The 23711-nt window shown below is 38.9% G+C and overlaps 1 protein-coding gene across 9 annotated transcripts in view; it reads left to right on the forward strand.

The window, feature by feature from the left end:
- Stim1 (stromal interaction molecule 1) overlaps positions 1 to 23711 on the forward strand; it is a 250668-nt gene that overhangs the window by 207833 nt on the left and 19124 nt on the right. For all 9 annotated transcript variants that reach the window (XM_048788166.1, XM_048788162.1, XM_048788170.1 and 6 more), the window contains exons 5-7: positions 2296 to 2411; positions 14795 to 14972; positions 18502 to 18679. In XM_048788166.1, coding sequence (XP_048644123.1) covers positions 2296 to 2411; positions 14795 to 14972; positions 18502 to 18679 — 472 coding nt within the window. The remainder of the gene's footprint in view (positions 1 to 2295; positions 2412 to 14794; positions 14973 to 18501; positions 18680 to 23711) is intronic.

Raw genomic sequence — 23711 nt, forward strand, 5'->3', positions numbered from 1 at the left:
CTTGAGGACTAAGGTGTAATAGACCTGACCCCTATCTTGGGGAACTCCATGTCCATTGAAAAAGGAAGACAAATGAATAGATGATTGACCATAAAGTTCTAAGATGTAGATTTCTTTTTTGCCACTCATGGAAACAGCACTATTGCCATGTGGATTCTTGGATTATTTCATTAGAAGTAATGGCTATAGTTTGAATTTAAAAACTTCAAAGCATAGAATAAAAAGTCAGTTCTCAGATTATGAATCTATTTAGTCCTCTTGGGACTAGGATTAGAGCCAAGACCAGGTCCAGCCAGGATGGGCACAGGAGTAGAAGATGGCAAACTGTGGTGCCTTCAGTGAATGAGGTGGAGCAGTAGTTCTAGGGCCATCACCAGCTAATATGGTATAAAGGGAAGAATCTAGCAGATCTGAATTTGCTCCCTGACTTTGCCAGTTACTTATATGTGATTTTGGGCAAGTTACTCAACTCTTTTAGTTTTCTTATCCACAAAATGGAGCTAATAATAGAACTGATTCCCTCCCTCCCTCCCTTCCTTCCTTCCTTCCTCCTTTCCTTCCCGCCTTTTTGGTATCACAGGTTGAACCCAGGGGCATATCCCCAGCCCTTTTTTTTTTTTGTATTTTATTTAGAAACAGGGTCTCACTAGGTTGTTTAGGGCCTTGACAAATTGCTGAGGCTGGCTTTGAGCTCTTTATTCTCCTGCCTTCCAAGTTGCTGGGATTACAGGTGTGCATCTCTGCGCCCAGCTAGAACTGATTTCTTAAGGTTGTTGGAGGACTGATTGAGGAAATGTATATAAAATGCCAGAATAATACAAGATACACAGTAATTGCTTGGTAAATGCTGGCTCCTTTTTCTTTTCCATTGTTTAGAAGTAGAGAACATGCCAGTTCTTAGGTATCCTTGGGAAATAGACTGTAGAAAATATGGTAATGTTTATTTTGCTTAGTCAGATACTAAGTCCATCACACCTGGCAGAAATGATTCAAAGAGGAGCCTTAAGAACTTCCAGGCTTGTAAGAAGCATCTGATTTTACATAAGTTTACAAAGAAGGAAACTGAGGTCCTAGAGGAGAGACCTAGCAGACAAGTGAATCACTGGTAGAACTGGGACTAGAAGCCAGATCTCCTGATGCCCTGATCACAGTGCATCACTGCCTTTCTTGTAGGTGGGCTTGATTACTTTCCAAGATCAGAAGAGGAAGTAGCTTGCTCCTGAATGCTAAGACAGGAGTATAAACCACTTACTGTGAAGTCAGAAGTTTTTCTTCTGTCTGGGGAAATAAAGCCGTGTATCAGATAAAGGCCCCACTTACAGAGAGTATCTTTGAGTCAGAGAACTGACCGCTACTTTTTGCCTTAACAGGCTAGCTTAACCAATACCACCAAGACAGTAGTATAGTATTAAATGTTCATCTTATGACCTAGATGACTTAGACTCCTTCCTCCTATACCTACTGTGTTCCAACCGAGAAAAACGAAGTCCAGTTTTTTAAAAATTTTTAAATATATATTTTTTAGTTGTAGATGTACATAATACCTCTATTTTATTTATTTTATTTTTATGTGGTGCTGAGCATCGAATCCAGTGCCTCACATGTGGTAGGCAAGTACTCTACCACTGAGCCACAACCCCAGTCCTAGTCCATTTTTCCCCCCTAGGCTATTTTCTTTTTTACAGACTCTTTCTTATTAAAGTTATCATTGACAATGTGGTCGAAGGTCATAAAAATTACAGAAATCTGATCAGAAGTAAATTGTATTGCAATGACTCAAATACATGCCAATAAGACTAACTCAAATTCTGTCATCATCAGGTTTACATATGATGACAGTTGGTTAGGATTAGTATAATTCAGAAGTCCCTCTAATCCACTGGGTCATGCAGTGTGGCATTTTGACCTGGGCTGGACAGGAGAATGCATTTATAAGAGGTAGGAAGTGGGGCAGATTATATAGAGGTTAATTCCTGGAAGGAGAAACAACAAAAAATTTATAAAGTTTATAAATTTATAAAATTTCACACCTGTGAAAATTTTAATGGGTAACCCCTAGAGGGTGGGTTACTTATGAGATGGTGGATATGGGGAGAGGGTGAACAAATTCCTAGTGAATGTTTTTTATCCCTCCGTACTCCTTGCTGAGACCCTGCTGATATAACTCTGTGTCCTAGAATGCAGAGGGAGCAATCACCAAGAGCTTAAAGTGTTCCTGGAGGAGGTGGGTAATCTTTCTGGATCCTTCCTGCCTTTGTTGTCAGGGAACTGACCCATTAATTTTTGCCTCAACAGGCTTGCTGTAACCAATACCACCATGACAGGAACTGTGCTGAAGATGACAGATCGGAGCCATCGGCAGAAGCTGCAGCTGAAGGCCCTGGACACAGTGCTCTTTGGGCCTCCTCTCTGTGAGTCTTGTGTAGAGAAGGGCTGCTGCTGTGCCATGGAACCCAAGTCTGACAGAGTAGCTAGGTTGAGGTCCTGGGCCTCCTGGGCACACTTCTAATGCAGCATCTTCACTATTTTCATTGATATTGAGATATGAAACAGTTTTGTATTTTAGTCTAGCCAGATATCAACCTCCATTTATTACATATTTTAGATTTCTGCTTTGTTCCAGTGCTGTGCTGGACTCTGTAGGATGACCTGGTTGAATCATTTTCTGCCCTGAAGGGATAAAATGAGACTTCTAGGACATGATATAGTTCAGTGGTCGAGCATGTGCCTAGCATGTGTGAAGCCCTTGCACCTGAAAGAAAGAAAAGAAAGAGTATTCTAATATTCTAGTATTCAGAAAAATCATGCTTCTGAGGCCCAGAGGAGTGGTATAGAAGGTATCCCATGGAAGAGGTAGTGTGTAAGCTTTATTCCATGGATGTGACAGAAGAGGACATTCTAGATGGAGAAAATAACCTGAGCAAGAGTTATTTACAAAAGATAAAATATAAAAGGTATGATCAGGGATAGCAACACATAATGGGCTAAATGTCATTTAGCTGTTATATTGAGATATGTACATGTGCAGAGTGAAGAAGCTGATTACTGAACATTTTTGCATCCTTGAATGACCAAGGAACACTAAATGAGCTTTCACTGAAGCAGTAGAGATATGCTTTAGATCTAAGAAAGGGTTGTCTCTTCAGCCAGGGGCTGAGAACATTATGTAGTTCAGTCCCTGGAGATCTGCGTGGTGGGAATGGCCAACCCTGCCATCATTTTTCTTATTTTATGAACCAAATGAGAATAGAAGTAGTGAGATTTTTTAGGAAATTAGCATTGGCCACGTAGATTCATAGAGCCCACCCCCTGCCCTTTGAAAGCTGCCCTCATTAGTTGAGGATACAGCAGCAGAATGCTGTAGAACCAGAACCCAGTCTAAAGAAGCATCTGGCTGAAAGGGTCAGAGACAGTACAACATTTCTTTTTCCATGTATGTGGCTTGGCAGTTGCCTAAGCTGATCTGTCAGTACAGGTGCATCTGTACTTTTTGAAAATATAAGACAGAGCTATCTGGGAGAAAACTGTTTCCACTCTCTTTTCTGCCTAATTATTTTTTTTAAGTGGGGGTTCTAGGACACATTTTACTTACTACTTATAGATAATAAATGATAAGTGAATGGTTCTATTCTTTATGTGAGGCATACCCTCTGTAATAAGCAATAGCTTTTCATTCATTCAGCAACCTTTGTTGAGTACTCATTGTTTATCAGTATAAATGACAGGGTTCCTTGTTATACAGGTTCCAGCAGCAGTTCCATCTAAATGGAGATAGGCTTTTCAACGGATAGAGTAAATGGTCGACAAATGTAGTAAATGTTAAAGCTATTATGTCAGTCTTTCTAGAATTCAGCTAAGAGTACAAAATGGGGAAGAGCTTCCTGTTGGAGTCCAGGAAGCTTTATGGGGTATGTAATTCTTTTTTTTTTTTAATATTTATGTTTTTTAGTTGTGGTTGGACATAAACCAGGGATCAAACTCACGCATGCTAGGTGAGCACTCTACTGCTGAGCCACAATCCTAGCCCCTAGGGAATGTAATTCTTGAGCTGAGTCTTGAAAGGTGGGAAGTGGCCTTATTAAACTCTAACCATTAACAGTGTACACTCCTCTTTGTATGTACACTAGCAAGAACACTTTTACCAGAAGGGTATAATTATTCCTTAGTCTTCTAAGATATAGTATCAGGCTGTTATATGTTCTATATCAAAGTGGAATTTTATGCTTTAAAGATTTAAAGGGTACATCAGAAACTGCGGGTTACAGAAGGCAAGGTTTCAATCTGGAAAGATGAGCTAGCATGGGAACCAGGATCCTGGATCCATGGTACAGGGTCCAGGAGATCAGAGTCAGCAAGAGGGACCCCAGTGGAGCAGGTTACACTGATAAGTAGGGTGTAATATTTTTATCCTAGGCTCATTTCATATATCCTATATGCTGTGTATGAGCTAACCTAAGGGAGTTCAGAAATCAGCAGGAAAATTATTCCTTAAATAAGCAGAACAGAGGTACTAAAGCTAAGAATAGACTTCATACTAGCTGGGATAGCTATTATGATAACCATAATAATGTAGTTGTTTTTTTTTAAATAAGGCAAATAACAAGTGTTGGTGAGAATATGAGAAATAGAAACTTAATTTCTCGTAAGAATGTAAGATGGTTCAGTTACTGTGAAAAACAGTCTAGTGGTTTCTAAAAAATTAAACATGGAGTTACCATATAACCCAGCAATTGCATGCCTAGATATATTAGCCAAACAATTGAAATAGATAGTCAAACAAGTATATGTATGCATGTGTTCATAGCAGCATTAGTCACAAGAGCCAAAAGATATAAACAGCTCAAATGACCATTAGCAGATGAGTGGATCAATACAATTGTTACATACATGCAATGGAGTATTATTCAGTCATAAAATGGAGTGAAGTTATATATGCTGCAGTATAGAGAAACCTGAAAAACATTATGCTAAGTAAAAGAAGCTGACAAAAGATCATGTATGTTTCCATTTATTTGAAATACCCACCATAGATAAAGCCATAGACATAAACTCAGCTTGATGGTTGACAGGGGCTGGAGAGAGAGGAGAATAGGGAGAAACTGCTTAATGGATAAGAAATTTTACTTTGGAGAATAGAAATGTTTTAGAACTAGACATCATGTATGTACTCTATGCCATTGAATTGTTCACTTTAAAATGGTTAATTTTGTATTATATGAACATTGCCTCAATAAATAATAATAATTAGCATTATTATTATTTTGGTACCATGGATTGAACCCAGGGGCATTCAACCACTGAGCCACATCCCCAGCCCTATTTTGTTTTTTATTTTGAGGCAGGGTCTAGCTAAGTTGCTTAGGGCCTTGTTAAGTTGCTGAGGCTGGCTTTGAACTTGAGATCCTCCTGCCTCAGCCTCCCAAGCTGCTGGGATTACAGGTATACACCACTGCGCCTGGCTAATAAATTATTATTATCATTATTTTATTTTACTGGTTCTTTTTAGTTATATGTGATAGTAGAATCAATCCATTTTGATATAATTATACAAGCATGAAATATATCTTATTCTAACTAGCACCCCATTCTTGTGGATATACATGATGGTGGGATTCACTGTGATGTATTCATATATGTAAATAGGAAAATTATGTCAGATTCATTCCATTGTCTTTTCTATTCCTATCTCTCCTCCCTTTCCTTAATTCTCCTTTTTCTAACCTATTAAACTTTTCTTTTTGCCCTACCCCCTTTATTGTGATTTAGCTTCTACATATTAGCAAAAACATTTGAGTTTTTGGGATTGGCTTATTTCACTTAGCATGGTAGTCTCCAGATCCATCATTTACTGGCAAATGTCATAAAGTCATTCTTTTTAATGGCTGAGTAATTCTCCATTGTATACCATATTTTCTTTATCCATTTATCTGTTGAAGGGTACCTAGCTTGGTTCTATAGCTTAGCTATTGTAAATTGTGCTGCTATAAACATTGATGTGGCTGTGTCACTGTAATATGCTGATTTTGGATACTCTTTTGGATGTATACAAATGGATGTATAATAAATGATGTAAATGATAGCTGGGTCAAATGATGGTTCTATTCCTAGTTGTTTTGAGGAATCTCCATACTGCTTTTTATAGTGGTTGTACCAGTTTGCAATCCCACCAATAATATATGAGTGAACCCTTTCCCCTACATCCTCACCAACATTTATTATTACTTGTATTCATGATAATTGCCATTCTGACTGTAGTGAGGTGAAATCTCAGTGTAGTTTTAATTTGCATTTCTCTAATTGCTAGAGATGGTGAACATTTTTTCATATATTTGTTGACTGATCGTATTTCTTCTGTGAAGTGTCTGTTCAGTTCCTTTGCTCATTTATTGATTGGGTTTTTTTTTTTAAATTTTAAGTTTTTTGAGTTCTTTATATTCTGGAAATTTATACCCTATCTGAGGTGCAGGTGGCTAAGATTTTTCTCCCAATAAATTATTTTTTAACAACCCAAACAACAAAAGAAAGAATATATTGAGCAATATATTGAAGATGCAAATATATGCATCTTCAATATTTATAAACCCTGGACTTCCATTCAGAGAACTTTTATATTGAGCTTCATCATAATTTAAAAGTTTTACACTTCAAGAAGTGAAAAGACAATTCACAGAATAGAGAAAGTGTTTGCAAACATTATATTTCAAAAATGATAACAAATATATGCATCTTCAATATTTATAAATCCTGGACTTCCACTCAGAGAACTTCTTTATAAATTTTAGGAAAGAACCTTGAAATGATAGGAGATTTTTTTCAAAATTGCCACTTACGGGGCTGAGGCTGTAACTTAGTGGTAGAGCACTTGCCTAGCACCTGTGAGGCCCTGGGTTCAATCTTTAGCCCTAAATAAAAACAAATAAAACAAAGGTATTGTGTCCATCTACAACTATGAAAAAAAAATTTTTAAACTGCCACTTGTTGTGTAACCTTGGGTAGATTACTTTTTCCAGGGTTTATTTTCTGATGTGTATCATGAGATAGATCATTAGTCTAAAGGTCCTTGTGGTTTCTTTTAGCTATGACTTTGCACGATTTTGGGGCGAAACCCCTTGATTGGGTTCTGTATAAAAGACAGGAGATCTGTTACTTCCTTCTGTCAACATCCTGTACTTTTGGGAATTCTGTGCTTGGCCACTGCCTTGTCAGGTGGTCTTTGGCAATTCAGTTTTGCCTAGATTCAGGTTATCTGATCTGTAAAATGGGCCTGCTAATTTAAAAACTCTTACTAGTTATTATTCTAGGGTTCTGAGAGCTGGGCATATTTCTGTAAGCTAAGATTGTGGAATCCAACAGCTGTCCTGATGGCAAATATTGTCTTTATATTTTTCTAGTTATACTTGTTAAAGGAAAATTTTGAAAATTGCCAGCTGAAATCTTAGGAAAATACTAGGAAACTCTTTGCCAGGAGACTTCTGCAAGGGTGGGGCTGTGCCTCCTGGGTTCATATAAAGAATCCTTTGATCTGTGCCCCTTAGGTTCTGTTTTCCTTTCTGAGTACAGAGTAAAATCCCTATTTTACTTCTGTTTTCTATTCAACATCCATGTAGGACTTAGAGTGATACCCTGTGCTGGTGATGACTTGTGTTCTCAACCTAGGCTGGTTGGGCACAGATGTGCAGGCCTCACCATAATAAGTCATGTAACAAACATGCCAGAGAACCAAGGCCAAGTTACAGTACCAGCCATGGCCACCTCACCTTGACTTAATAAAAATCCTGCCACTATCCTGAGGCTTGAGAAATTGCAAATCAAAGGTTTGTCATACAGAGCTGAGAGGGCCTGCTGAGGGAACAGGCACCACCTGTCCACAGCAGCTTCAGAGTTTGGAAGGAGGAAGAGGGATTAAATGGCTTCATCTCAAGGTCCGTTTTTCTGACAGTAGAAGGCATGCTCAGTCCTCCCCATGTGGTCTAAGAGTAGCACATGGCCCTTTACAGTCTTTTCTGCTCTGCAAAATTGGCTCCACTCTGCAGAATTGGCTCTGGGCCTGCAGACCTATCTGGAGCTCTCTAAACAGTGCCAATTATCAGGTGTTAGATGTGTTAAGAGAAACAAAGGCCTGATGAAAGACAGTGTCCAGTTTGAAGTCTAAACTGATGTCTCACCATGATAGCTGATTAATTCATTGAGGGGCTTTGTGTCTTGTGCAGATAATTTCTCAGAAAAATTTAGATAAACAGAAATGAGGTGAGTTTTTAGAGGCCATTCAGCTTTTTAAGTGGTAGAGCCATTATTCAAACACACATTTTTAACTTATATTTCAGTGCTGCTTTCTACTATATTATCTACCTTGTATATCTATCAGAGGAAATAAGATATAAAGAGTTCTAGCTTTGAAAGTTTATCACTCAGTAGCTTTGTGACCTTGGGCACATTCCTAATTCTCTGTGCCTCAGTTTCCCCTAAATAAACGATAGCTACTGTTTCTAGAGTGGCCTACTGTTTACTTGGTCCCGGGCTAGGGACTAGTGTACCTTTTGTGCTTTTAGCAGGAGTATTGAGAAAGATCCAGAGAGAGAGAGAGAGAGAGAGAGAGAGAGAGAGGCCTGCAGAGTAATTGCTGGGTTAGGGACAGTTATGGAAAAGAAAAGATTATGTCTTATCTTCCTTCTTCAGTGGCTTGGACAATAGGAAAAAATTTATAGTAAGCAGGAATGTCCACCTCTTCGGCAGAGCTTACTCTGATGACTGTAGCTGTATCCTTACCTTCTCTCTTTCCTTTCGGATATGTTTATATATGCTCTTCAGGCCTTCTCCAGGATGCTTTTTCACCCTCAGGTGTGCTCAACCCCTTTCATTCTTCTCTGTAAATCCATGGCCCTTTGTACCTACTGTCTTTAAAACAATCTCTCTTACCATCTTTAATTCTATAAACTGGACTCCTTGAGGGCAGAGACAGTAATATTCAGTTTAAGACCCAACAAGGAGTGGTTACCAGATGTTTGCTAGAAATTTTACAGAAAGAGGTTGTACCTCTCCAGACTACAGGAGTAGGCAGACTTGGGAGAGGAATCTGGCCCAGCTTGGTTTTGGGGAGAATTGCTACCTGTAGAGTATTTGTGAATATTTGAAATAGCTAAAACATTTGTTGGGTTATAACTAGAAGGGAAGAAGGAAGGCCCAGGACCAGTTCTTGCTGGTTAAACAGACACTCCAGCACAGAAGGCTGTGTAAATGACAAAAGACATTCCTAGCACAGATTTTGGCAGTGAAGGATAAATATCTATATCTATCAGTATACTATGGAAAGCAGAGAGAATGGAAAGAATTGATTGGGAGAGAGAATTCCAGAAGGTGATAATAATTGGATACTCACTTTTTCAGTACTAACTGGTACCCTGCAAATTCTAATCACCCCTTACTCTTTTTTTTTAAAATATATAGAACTAAAGTGCATAATTAATTTTTATTTTCATACAAAGTTAATTGGCACAATAAACAGAACTGTTTCAATTTATATCAGTAAAGACAGCAAGTAATCATGAATTATGTCTTTCATAAAACAAAAGAATAAGTGTTTTCTATGACTTCAGTTGTATTAATTGTTGCTTTAGCATTAGTGGTGGCGTCTGGAGTTTTATAAAACAAGAGTACTGGGAGAAATTAAAAATAGAGTTCACTATGATGAAAGAAGTAATAGGGATAGAAAAGGATTAGCAGTTTCAAGATGTGAATAGGGCAGATGCAGAGGTGATATAGGATGTATTGTTTATGAGGAAGAAGGAGGAATAAAGGTAAAAGAAATAAAGAGTAAAGAGAGAAAAATGGAATTTGACTGTTTGTAAGAGAAAGGAGAGAAATAGAAACAAAAAGACATAAAAGGTGTGAAACAGAATACAAAGTAAATCCAAAATATGCTAATTGAAAACTTTAACTCTCAACAACAGAGTAAGGAAAAATAACCGTTTAAGAATGGTGCAAATGAGAAAGCATAAACAAATATGTACATGTACATATGTATAAATGTCCATCATGTGTCCATCAGTACACATAGAAAAACTAAAAAGAAAAAAAAAACAGGATTGTTACTCAGAGTATGTGCTTGCTGTCTGTTCCAAAGTGTCTTTCCATCTCTCAGTCTCCATTCTCCATGGGATCCTATGGCTGTGAGAGGTGTTGTCAGCTCCACCCCCCAGGGTAGGTTATACAAGATGTTCTCAGGGGAGGCAAGGAAGTCCAATCTTTGCCCCAGATGTTTCATTGCATGGGGAGTCACTGGGCATAAATAAATCAAAGCACACCTGGTACTATACCCCACTTTTCTCCCAGGGCTACATTCATGGGACAGGGAAGCCAGTCATTTACCAGTTCTGTTTTTCCAGGGTATTGTTCTTTCTGATGTCCTAAGGTCTGCCCCCAAGCACCAACCTTCATCACTCCTGCACATTGAGATTTTGAAGCCACTGCCACTGATCTTGGTTACTGGTGTGTCAAGGGAAGAGAGGAGGGCAGGCTCTCTTTGGCCTATCTGATGTGCATTACCTCCAGGAAAGATACTGTCCATGCCAGAAATGGTCCTGATTTGCTAGGCTCAGTTTAGGTCTTGTGGCTGGTGTCTGACAGATTTATGTATCAGACTAAGTCTCAAAACATGGATCTAAGTTCCCAGTCTGAGTTGGTACCACTGCAGTGCAGATGTTTAAATATGTCTCCAGCTTCAGCTCCCTGTACATAGCAGGCAGACCAGGGGTGACTTTCATGCCACAGTTTAATGAGTAGAATAGCTTGAGTCTGCCCAGGGCAGGCTTGACTCTCTGGTCCTAGAATCTGCATTATAAGACTGTCTGCAGCACTTTTTTTCTTATTATTATTATTATATATTTTTGTTTTAGGTGGACATAGTATCTTTATTAGTTTTACATGGTGCTGAGAATTGACAATGCCTCATGCATGCTAGACAAACACTCTACCACGGAGCCACAACCCTAGCCCCTTGTCTGCAGCACATTTCAGGCTTTCCTGTCCTGGTGTACTAATTTTCCCCACTCACATCAAAACCTAAGCTCCAGTTCACCCCTTACTCTATTAATACCATTTCTTTTGTTTACATCTACCTTCCCCACCTGATGATGTTAACAGTTGATCTCATTTTGCTAAAATTTATTTGCAGCATTTGGACTGGGAATTCTATCATTCTCAGGTTCTCCAAGTCCCAGTCATCTTTCCCTAGGTTAGCTCTGTTTACCTAGCCAGCCATATCTGCTGTGTCAGAATGAATTTGGTTATTCCACCCTGCCTCTGTTGATTGAGTGTGAGATGGTAGGAATTGAAGGATTGAAATGAATTATGATGGGAAAAAGTACATAACTGTAAGATGTAACTAGTATCTTTTTTTTTTTTAGAGAGAAAGAGAGAGAGAGAGAATTTTTTAATATTTATTTTTTAGTTTTCGGCAGACACAACATCTTTGTTTGTATGTGGTGCTGAGGATCAAACCTGGGCCACAAGCATGCCAGGCGAGCGCGCTACCGCTTGAGCCACATCCCCAGCCCTGTAACTAGTATCTTGATTTGCCTATTTTCTATTTCTAAACAAATATTTATAGATTCCGTTGGTGGTGTAGTGTTCAGCTCAGGGCTCCACTGAAGGGACCTGACAGTTTCTACATCTGTTTCATCTTCATCACATTCAATACCCACATTCTTAATTACATCCTTTATGTGTCCATCTGAATGTTTCCCTCACCCTTCAAAACATTTTGATTTATACCTAAGCATTCTCTTAAGTAATTTTGTAGTAACACTGTACAGTTGAGGAAGATGAGGTCCAGATAGGAGAAGTGAAGTTCATAACAAATTGAGGCAGTCTAGCATAGAACCCAGACTTCCTAATAGTGCAGGATACGTGCTATGATGGTGTAATAATTTCTCTATGTGAGGCTCTGTGTTCAACTTTAAAAGCTTGACCATTTGACCTTTAGATCTTCACTGATCTGATGGCAATATTACAATCATCTCCCAGGACGTGCTTATGTGAAAACACAGGCATTGAGCTTATAGATTTAAGTTAGATCAGGGCAATTTAAACATCTCCATAGTGAGAGATATTTGCATGTAGCAAAGCAGAAACAAAATTTGTGGCATAAATGTGAAAGTTGTAGAGGAAAAGTGTGGGTCAGAGGAAAGATAGTGTGGCCAGACAAATCTAGATTTGAATACAGCTCTATCACTTTTTATGAGCTCCAGCAAGTCAGTGTCCCTTATAGAGCCTCAGTTTTCTGGTCTATAGAATATGAACACTATTGTTGTCTCTTATAGAGTAGGTGTGAGGATTAGAATTGGTGAATATGAATGTTTGATACATTTTATATTTTCTCTATTTCTTTTTTTGTGTGGATTAAGAGGAGGGAGATATTTTCACACTCCAGATTTATCCATAAAGATACAATACCAAAAGGATTTGTTGAGTGCCTTCTGTATGCCAGTTGATGTTGTGCTGGGCATTGGCATATAGGCAAGTGATGATCATTAGAAACTATGGAGAGTAAATCAACCAGATTATACTCATTTTCTTTCCACCAAGCTTGGCAGCTTATGGTCTGGGACAGACTGGACTTTAGCTGCACATTTGACAAGGTAGAAAGGTGGATAGAGTGGATGTTTGCACATTTATGTGGAGTCAAAACTGGTTGAAGGAATCCAGAGGGTACTAAAAGGTGGAACAGTATTATTTTAGAAACAGGGGCAGGGAGAAGGTAACTGTGAGATTCTGTCATTAGTCCCAGTCACTCAGTGTTTTTATTTATGACTTGGATGAGAATATGAAGCTGATCAAAATGGTAGAATCTGTTTCTAAAACAATCTGGACATGGTAGAATAAAGGTCTGAATGAAATAGCTAGGCCCAATCTGCATGCTCACCTTAAGAACTTTGAAGTCTGAAAGTAATAAGAGGACAGACAAAAATGTTTATTTCATAGAGTATTGTCTGAATGAAGGTACCTTGGTCTTTTGTTAAGAATGTAAAAGAGCCAGGGGCGGGTGCTGGGATTGTGGCTCAGTGGTAGAACGATTGTTTGGCATGTGTGAGGCCCTGGGTTTGATCCTCAGCACCACATAAAAATAAAATAAAGATATTATGTCCAACTACAACTAAAAAATAAATATTAAAAAAAAAGAATGTAAAAGGGGATGTTGGCATTAAGAAACCCCATGAAACCAAGATTAGAAATCCTTAGCAAGCAGGGGAAATGAAGAATACCCCAGGCTCTAGTAGAGACTGTAGCAGAGACAAATGTGTTCAGAAAGAAAAGAAAGTGACTATGCTACAGAAATTTTTCTTGTTGGGAGTTGAAGGACAAGAGACTAAGGACATGAGTATGGCTAGAAATGCAAGTCCACATGGAGGATAGAGGATGGCCACTGGAGGGCCTTCAGTTTTCTCTCTGAGGGACCTGCATAAATATGTATAAGATGTGGCTGCCACCCTGAACCTCCCCTTCCTTGCGTGGAAATAGCATGTGCTAATTTGTCTTTGATCCCATGCCATCCCCATATTCTGCTGCTCAGCTTTTCAGTGAGAGCTATGACTGTAACCCTTCTTGTCAAACTGTGACACTCAGCTTCATGTCATTTCCAGCTACGTGTGTCTTTTCATGTAGCTAGACCCTCCCTCAATTTGGTGGCTGTACCTGGGTCTTTACCAGGCATTGGTATCCTGCTAATTCTATCTTCTCCCCTACCTGAGGACAACCTTTTATGCACAGAGCGGGTCTTTAACCTTGGTCTAACTCCTTTTTCCTTCATTTTCTGATTCCTTTATTTATGGCTCCTCTGAATCCACAGTACATCCCAGATAGGCCACTGCAGCAGTCCTCTTCTCCTTATGATATCCTTTTCAAATCTCCTGTGCTATGGCCCAGAGCCCAGATCTGGCATACTAGGAACAATGTCAGGCTCCAGAAATGCTCCTATCCTGTTCACTAAGTTCTTGGGAAGGTGGTTTTTGTTTTTATCTTCTATTTTATTTTTCCTTATTTAGCATTTAAATTTTCTCTGGAGACTGGGCATTGCTTTTAATCATACCTGATGGCTGAATTATTGCCAGGCATTCACTAAATTATTGCCAGGCATTCTCTGGAGGTAGATCTGCTTCTCAGTTTTGGGCATGTGTAATGTCTTTCATACGCCAATCTCTTGATGCTACTCCTCTTCTGTCTGATCTTTGATTGAGCTACAGCCTAGAAATGCTCTCTGTGGATTGAGAATTCAAGACCTTTACTTGATCTGTGCTTTGGACGTTGTGTTAAAATGGCCTACTAGTCCAGGAAACACAACTTCTGCAGTAACCTTAGTCCTGTAGCTAGACCTCAGGCTCCAGTGACATGGCTTTATTCTGTTTATCCTAGCCATCTTCTTTTGCCTTTACATTGCTTACCCTGTAGGATGGAAGCCAGTGCATCTGGGCACATGGGCTCATCCTAGCCCAGAGATGGCTGGGATACATTGGCATGATTCTTTCCTCTTCATTGTATCTTAGGGAAATATGAATTAATAAACCTCCTGTATCACTGTTAGGCTTCTCAACCTTTCCAACCTAGGCCCTGACTAGCAGAGAAATAAGCACAGAGCTTACTGTAGTAGTATATGGCAAGTATGTGTCTGATAAACTAATTCTTCCCGAGAGAAATGTGTGACTGCCAGGGGGAGGCATCATAAAGTAGGGGATGCAGTGAGTCTGCAAGGCTAAGTGTGCAGTGGGCACCCTGACTCATTATGCCGTCTCCTCTCTGGCAGTGACCCGCCACAATCACCTCAAGGACTTCATGCTGGTGGTATCTATTGTTATTGGTGTGGGCGGCTGCTGGTTTGCCTATATCCAGAACCGTTACTCCAAGGAGCACATGAAGAAGATGATGAAGGATTTGGAGGGTTTACACAGAGCTGAGCAGAGTTTGCATGACCTTCAGGAAAGGTAAGGCCTTGTCCCTTCCTTATAAGCCTGGTGCTGCTAGCTCTTGGGAGCCACCTGTTTCCACCTGGGTTGTACCCTTGAGACTAGGCTGACATCACTGTCCAGGCTGTCTCACCATTCCAGAAATGTATTGTAAGCCTAGCTTCTGCTATTCCAGTTGCCTTGGGCAGTTATTCCTCCTGGGGGGAAGCTGGTTTCTGTCTTTCTTCCCTCTAAGCTTCAGAAATGTTTAGTTCTCATAAGTCTTGAACTCCCCTGTTAGATGGCTTGTTAAGTAAGGGTCATTCTGTCTTCTGTCCTGCCTCTAGACTGCTTCCCTTCCCATATATATAGATATAATTCACTGTTCTTCAAAGAAACCTCATAAACCTTTTTTCCTACTGACCTTTGTTATCTCTTGAATGGAGCCTTAGTGTTCTAAGTACTGACTTGTATGACTTTGGGTAAATCCTTTCCCTTCCTGCACTTATTTCCTCATTAGTAGTGGGAAGGGCTTGGTGATTTGTCTCCATAATATTTACGGCTTAGTACAGGGCTTGACATTTAGTAGGCATCTTGATAGAACTTGGTGAATGAATGGCTGAATGGACAAATTAACAGGGATAGATATGTGGAGGAAAGAAGAGAGGAAGGAAGGCTTTCCTAGATGGAAGGTTTTGTCAATGAGTAGAGGGAATATGTGGGTGTATACAAAAGTAGATTTTATGACTGATACCCTTGAGATCTTACCCTCTGTGGAGAGCATCATACTCTTCTAGGAGAACACTTTTAGCTCTGATAATCTAGGATGCTGTCAAAATGAAACATGATTTTAAAATGGTGGCAGAAGATTTAGTTATAAAAAGAGAGAGTATCAGTCGTCAGTCAGTCAATTCTTGAACTTTCTGACATCTAAGAACCAGGAATTCACTGCTTTTGGGGCAATAAAACTCACATATAGGAAAGGGCAATGAGGACATGATATGGGACTGAGGGGAGGTAGCCTTACTTGAGGCAGCAGGCTTACCAGACTCATTTCCATGGAATGGGCTTTGAGGGAGTAAGGGGTTCTGATCTCTTAGCTGAATCCTGGCTATTCTGCTGGGCCCTTATTCCTCAGCCCTTTGCCACGTAGGGACTAATTGCTGCTGTCTGAGGAATCCCATAGTTCATTTGTCTGAAAAACATGTACTGTTTTCATTCCAAAGACAAAAGAATCTAGGCAGGAGACATTCCAAGTTTGGGGATAAAACTAAGCTTCCAGCCTTCCCTGCTCCCTAAGGCCTCCTGAGCTTAATGACCACTGTAGCACTTAGAGACAGGCCCTATTCCCCACCGGACTTGGACATACATACTCGCATACCCTCCTCTAACAGTGTCAACAGCCCACATGCCACCTTGACATTAATAGATCTCCATTGCCAGCTACTACAGAGCTTTAATTACAGAATTCCTGATATTTTGAGTAAATAAATATAATTTGACATTTATTTGTACATTCCATTTAGGATTTCACTGGGTTTCAAAATAATTCTTTGAGACAGGCAGAGATTTTGATTCTTATTTTGCTGTGAAGAAAGGGGGAAAAACTGGTTGAGATTGGAGTTAGGACTCACAATCATGCAATCTGGGTGCCTAATTTTCTTCTTTGTAATGCTAATTCATTGTTGCCTTGGGGTGGGGGTAGTGCTTTTATTTGTTCATTTCTGCACCCAACAATATTTATCAATATCCATCTTTGCTAGATCCTATTGGGAATTTGAAAATGGACTAGGCTCAGTTCTACTTTGAAGGAGATCCTTATTACAGAAAGAGGGCAGACGTACCATGGTATTAGCTTTTCTAAGGAGATATCTTTCAGAAAGGACAGTATTTCAGTGAAGAATCAAATCCCTAATGGTATAATTTCTTACAATTGGGTTACAGGAGAGTACAGTAAAGGAAGAAGAGTACAATAAAGGAGGATATTCAGCACGGGAAGGAGATGCGGGCAGGAAATGATTTTTGTTTTTTTTTTTAACTGTGCTTGTAGCACCATCTGTTGTACACCTTGAGAAGGTTCAATTCCTTTTTCTCTCCAGGGGCAAATTAGGCAGCGGACTACAATTGTTAGCAGAAGCTTGTAGCTAATATTTCTTCCTTGCTTATTCCACCACATCTTTGGAGTCCTCAGCCACTGACAACTCTGGACTAGGGTTTTTGTTTTTTTTTTCCCCAAAAGGTTGAGTTCTGTTTCTGCCTCTTCTCAGTGATCATTGCCTTTCTCGATGGGTCTTGTTCTTTAGTCAATCTTTAGTTTTCTATACCCCAATTCTTTATCTCATATTTTTCTTCTTTATCATTTTACCCTCCTATCATAGTATACTGATAACTTTGTGTTCCTATTAAAATAGGAAGACCTGACAGGTGCTTTCCCTTTTTAGTGGGATTAGTAAGCTCTTACCCTTTCATCTGGGTCTAGTTGAGGCCCTTTTCTAACTCCTCTCTGGCAGAGTTGATTATGCTGTCCTTTGGGTTCTCTTCATTGTAGAACCTACAACACTGTAGACAGTTAACTGTTTACTTGTATTTGTTGAACTAGGTTACTAAGCACCTCAGTGAGAGAGACAGTTTGGTGATTTGTCTCCATAATATTACAGGGCTTGACATTTAGTAGGCACCTTGACAGAACTTGGTGAATGGCTGAATGAACAAATTAACATGGATAGATATGTGGAGGAAAGAAGAGAGGAAGGAAGGCTTTCCTAGATGGAAGGTTTTGTCAATGAGTAGAGGGAATATGTGGGTGGGTACAAAAGTAGATTTTTATGACTGATACCCTTGAGATCTTACTGTGGAAGATACCTAGGAAGAGACCTCAGAACCTGGGGCAGCAGGGGCTCTCCAAACCCTGTTGATCCTCTTTGGCATGAATTTTGTTTTTCTGTGCTTCTGGGATCAGATGCTTAGGAGTCTAAGAGGTCCAGTTCAATAATTACTTTGTCATCTTCCTGAACTTTTTTTCATGTCATTCATGTCTCAACCATTAGGTTTTTCCTGGATTTTGTATAGCTTGTAAAGTTCTACATTAATTGAGCCTTCCAGATACCCCAAAATAAGGGAAATACTGTGGTATTTGAAATCACAATAATTTTAATTCTAGTTTCAGTTCCTCCTGTAAGTTATTTTCCTTCTCCTAACCCTTCATATTCACATCTGTCCCAGGTGATAATGATACCAGTATATCATTATCTGCCTGGAGAATAAATGTGAAATGCCTTGTGAACTGATGGTTGTTATGATTGTAGTATGTGAGATACTTTAGAGGAGGGATTCAGATGCCTGGGAACCAGACTTCACACCTTAATTACTGGCAGCCAAATGATGGCCAATGTAAGAATTAGGATAATGACTATGGTATCCTAGCCAAAAGAGCTAGCCGGTTAGCAGAGTAGGGAAAATGAATACAGAGAGCAAGTGCTCTCATTTTCCTTCTTGCTGCCATGACTCATGGCATGTTGGCTGGCATCCCCTTGCCTGGCTTCCTCCAGCTCCCTACATTGCCCCTCAGGCTACACAAGGCCCAGGAGGAACACCGCACAGTGGAGGTGGAGAAAGTCCATCTGGAGAAGAAGCTACGTGATGAGATCAACCTGGCCAAGCAGGAAGCCCAGCGGCTGAAGGAACTGCGGGAGGGTACTGAGAATGAGCGGAGCCGCCAAAAATATGCTGAGGAAGAGCTGGAGCAGGTAGGAGAGTCTCCAAATCCCTGGACACCCCAAGGGGTGGGCAAAGGGTAAGGGCCTAGGGTCTGGCTGGAAACTTTCTCATGTGTGAGGACTTGAAATATGGCTCAAAGTCTATTTTCTACAGTCATTAGACTCTTACCAATAAGAGTAGTAGAAGCCACGTGTGGTGGTTTGCACCTGTAATCCTGTGACTCAGGAGGCTGAGTCAGGAGGATTGAAAATTCAAGATAGGCCTCAGCAACTTAGTGAGACCTAAGCAACTTAGCAAAACTCTTGTATTAAAATAAAAAATAGAAAGGAATGAGAATGTAGCTCAGTGGTAAAGTACTCCTGGGTTCAATTCCTAGTACCAAGAAAATAAGAAAGACAGTAGCGATAAATGGTGAGGTGTTTTTCAAAGAACAGTGAATAACAGGTGATGAATTATTTTATTACTTTTTTATTGAGGTATTTGCATAAAGTATGTAAAACATAAGCATAAAGCTGGTAAGCTTTTATGTATGTATGTACCCATATAACTATTACCCAGATCAAGATACAACCAGCTAACTCTTGCCCTAGTAAATATTTCATTCAGAAGGTATCCTCTGTCACAACCTCAAACCTAGTTTTGCCTAATTTTGAACTTCATAAAAATGACTTTATACATATATGCTTTTGTGTGTGTGTGTTTTTTTTCCCCAATCAACATTAAGTCCCTAAAAGTTGAGAGTCATCTTTGTTGCATGTGGTGTATCTGGTTTATTTTCATTGCTCAGTAATAATCCATTGTACAAGGATACTATAATTTGTCCATTCTCCTGTCAATAAACACTTGAATTGTTTGCAATTAAAAAAAAATTTTTTTTAAACTTTCATGACTTAACACTGCTGTGAATCTTCTTGCATATATCTCTTGGTGGGCATAAACATTCATTTCTGTTGGACATATAATAATAGAACATTCTATATTGGCTTTATTAGAAAGTACCAAACAGGCTGGGTGTGGTGGTGCATACCTGTAATCCTAGTGACTTAGGAGACTGAGGCAGGAGGATCCCAAGTTCAAAGCCAACCTCAACAACTTAGTGAGATCCTGTCTCAAAATAAAAAAATAAAAATAAAAATGGCTGGGGACGTGGCTCAGTGGGTAAGTATCTCTGGGTTCAATCCCTGGTACCACCCTCCCCTCCCCCCCAAAAAAAATTAAACCAGTTTTCCAATAGTTGTACCAATCTATAATGCTATCAGCAGTGTATGAGAGTTCTAGCTGACCTATTATCTTGGTATTTTTAGACATTCTAATAGATAAGTAATGGGTATTTCATTGAGATTTTAATTTTCATTTCCCTAATGTTATTGAGCACTTTGTCATAAATTTATTGACCCTTTGATTTGGGAATCTCTTCTCACTTAAAAAATTAAGTTGTCTTTTATTGATTTTTAAGAATTCTTTATATACTCTGATAGTGAGTCCTTGTGTATCTCATATATATATATATATATATATATATATATATATATCATATAATATATGATATACACACATAAACGAAATATTTTCTCTCAACTTGTGGCTTGCTTTATAGTTTGTTAATGTTGTCTTCTGACGAACACAAGTTCTTGATTTCAATGAAACTCAGTTTCATCAATTTTTAAAAAATGGTTGGTGCTTTTTGTTTCTTGTTAAAATATCTTTCCCTATGATATTTTCCTAAAATTTTCTTTCAAATTTTTATTGTTTGACTTTTCACATTCTGGTATATAGTTTATTTATTTTTGTGTATGATATGAGAAAGAGGTTAAGGATCTTTTTTTCCCCCCTAAGTAAGATAATTTGTAAAATGATCATTCAGAAATCTGTTCTTTAGTCTATTTGTCTGTTTAGTCTGGTAATGTTAAGTTCTCCAGATGTTTTCTTTTATAATATGTCCGTGTCTAGTCTAGGGTCTTTGTATTTCCTTATTAACTTGTCATTCAGTTATCCCACTCCCTCAAGAAAGACAAACCAACCAACCTTCTGGGATTTTGATTGTGTTTGTAGTGAATTTATACATTGATGTGGGGGAAAATTGACTTTTAGTCAAATAATCCTTCCAGTCTATTAGCATAATTTATCTTGTCATCTACTGAGATCTTTTAAAATTTCTCTCAGCAATGTTCTATAGTTTTTTTTTTTTTTTTTTAGTTTTTTTTTTAACCCCTGTACTAGAGATTGAATACAGGGGTGCTTTACCACTGAGCTACATCCACAGCCCTTTTTCCTTTTTATTTTGAGACGGAGTCTTGCTAGGTTGCCCAGACTGGCCTTGAATTTGTAATCCTCCGGGCTCAGCTTCCTGAGTAGCTGGGATTATGAGCATGTGCAGTCGTACCTGGTAGCATTTAATAGTTTGGATATTTTATGCCTTATTATCATTCAGTTTAATTTTTATTGTTATTTCTTATTTGATCTGTGGTTGTTTAGAAGTGTTTTACTTGCAAAAAAGGAAAATTTAAGTGTCTTATTTGATTTTCATTTTAGGACTTTTTCTAATTGTATTTTTCTTATTGATTTCTAGTTTAATTTTATTGTGGTCAGAGCATATATGCTGTATGGTTTTAATCCTCTGAACTTGTTGAAGTTTGGTTTATGTAAAATAACTAAATAATATAAAGCAAAGATTGTCATATTGGATAAAAAACAAAACCCAACAATATACTCTTCAAGAGAAACACTTTAAGGACACAAAAAGGTTAAAAGTAAAGGATGAAAAAAGATAGATGAGAGAGTAGGCCTGGGTCTATCCCACCACTGTCAGACACCTGCCTGAGCTCAGGCTCCAGCATAGGACCACCTCTTCTGACCAGCAGACCCCCGCTGGAGCTCAGGCCTGGCCTAGATCTGCCCATACAGACCTGCATGGGACCCAGGCTCAGAGTAGGCCTGGGTCCATCCCACCACCGGCAGACACCCACTAGAGCTCAGGCCCGGCACAGATCAGCCTACACCAACTTGTGGGACCCAGCCCAAGGGACCCCGCCACCGCCCCTTCCCCAACTGGTAGCCCAAGCCTAACCCACTTCCATCTTGGGACACTGCAAACATCACCGTAGCCTTCCCTACGCAGTAGCCCCTACCTTTTGACAACAGACAGGGCCTAGAAGCAGCTATAACTCATAGCAGGCATCCCAAAGGCAGTGTAAGGCCCCCCTTTCATCCCATCTCTGTAAGATGTTGCATCCATCTTGGGGCACCTCCACTACCTTGAGTTACCTCGGCTATTACTGCCACCACCTTGAGTCAACAGTAGCATACATTGAAGGACACCAGCAGGGTCTGGAAGCCCAACATCAAGGTGAGGTACAGACAATTTGCATGGATACTACAAGAATATAGGGTAGAAACTGTAATATCTCAGATTCACACTGCAAGAAAGGAAGACACATAGACAACATGAAAAAACAAAGGAGGAAAATGCCCCAAACAAACCAGGATACTACAATAATAGAATCCATAGACATTGAAGTGGATGAAATGTCAGGAAAGGAGTTCAGAAGGTTCATAATTAAAATTATCTGTGAATTAAAGAATGACTTAAATGAGCAAATGCAGGCAAAAATTGACACTCCAATAAAGAGATAAGAGATCAAATACAGGTAGCAAAAGATTACTTCAAGAAAGAGATAAAGACTCTTAAAAAAAAACAGTCAGAAATCCTTGAAATGAAGGAAACAATAAACCAAATAAAAATTCAATAAAAGGGCCCAACAATATGCTCCCTCCAAGAGACTCATCTCATAGGAAAAGACATCCACAGACTGAAGTTGAAGGGTTGAGAAAAATTATACTGCTCACATTGATGGCGGAAGCAAGCAGGGGTTTCCATCCTCATATCAAATAAAGTAGACTTCAAGCTAAAGTTAATCAAAAGGGATAAAGAAGGACACTACATACTGCTCAAGGGACCATACACCAACAAGACTTACCAATTATAAACATATATGCTCCAAACAATGGAGCATCTATATTCATCAAACAAACTCTTCTCAAGTTCTAGAGTCAAATAGACCACAACACAATAATTTTTAACACAACTCTTTCACCACTGGATAGATCTTCCAAACAAAAGTTGAACAAAGAAATTATAGAACTCAAGAATACAATCAATAACTTAGACTTAACTGACATAAGTAAAATATTTCATCCTTCAATGAGTGTATACATGTTCTTCTCAGCAGCACATGGATCTCTCTAAAATAGACCATAAAACATGCCACAAAACAACTTTTGGCAAATATAAAAAAGTAGAGAGATTACCCTGCATTCTTTCAGATCATAATGGAATGAAATTAGAAATTAATGAAAAAATAAGAAATAAAAGCTACTCCAACACTTGGAGACTAAATAATATGCTACTCAATGAACAATGGATTGCAGAAGACATCAAAGAGGAGATTAAAAAAAATTTTAGAGGTGAATGAGAACACAGATAAAACATCAAAATCTCTGGGACACTATGAAGGCATTTCTAAGAGGAAAGTTCATTGCATGGAGTTCATTCTTAAAAGAAGAAAAAGTTAACAAATAAATTACTTAATAAATGACTTATATCTCAAAGCCCTAGAAACAGAAGAACAAATCAACACCAAAAGGAGTAGGATACAGGAAATAATTAAAATAGAGCTGAAACCAATGAAACTGAAACAAAAGAACCAACTGAAAAAATTGACAGAACCAAAAGTTGGTTCTTTGAAAAAATAAATAAAGTTGGGAAACCCTTAGCCATGCTAATGAAGAGAAACAGAGAGAAAACTCAGATTACTAACACACATGATGAAAAAGGAAATATCACAACAGACACTACAGAAATACAGAAGATAATCAGAAATTATTTTGAAAACTTGTATTCCAATAAAATATAAAATATTGAAGGCATCTGCAAATTTCTAGAGTCATATGATTTGCCCAAATTGAATCAGGATAATATACACAATTTAAACAGATCAATTTCAAGCAATGAAATAGAAGATGCCATCAGAAGCCTACCAATCAAGAAAAGCCCAGGACTGA

Source organism: Marmota marmota, unplaced genomic scaffold, assembly GCF_001458135.2.
Source record: "Marmota marmota marmota unplaced genomic scaffold, marMar, whole genome shotgun sequence".
Classification (NCBI taxonomy): domain Eukaryota; kingdom Metazoa; phylum Chordata; class Mammalia; order Rodentia; family Sciuridae; genus Marmota; species Marmota marmota.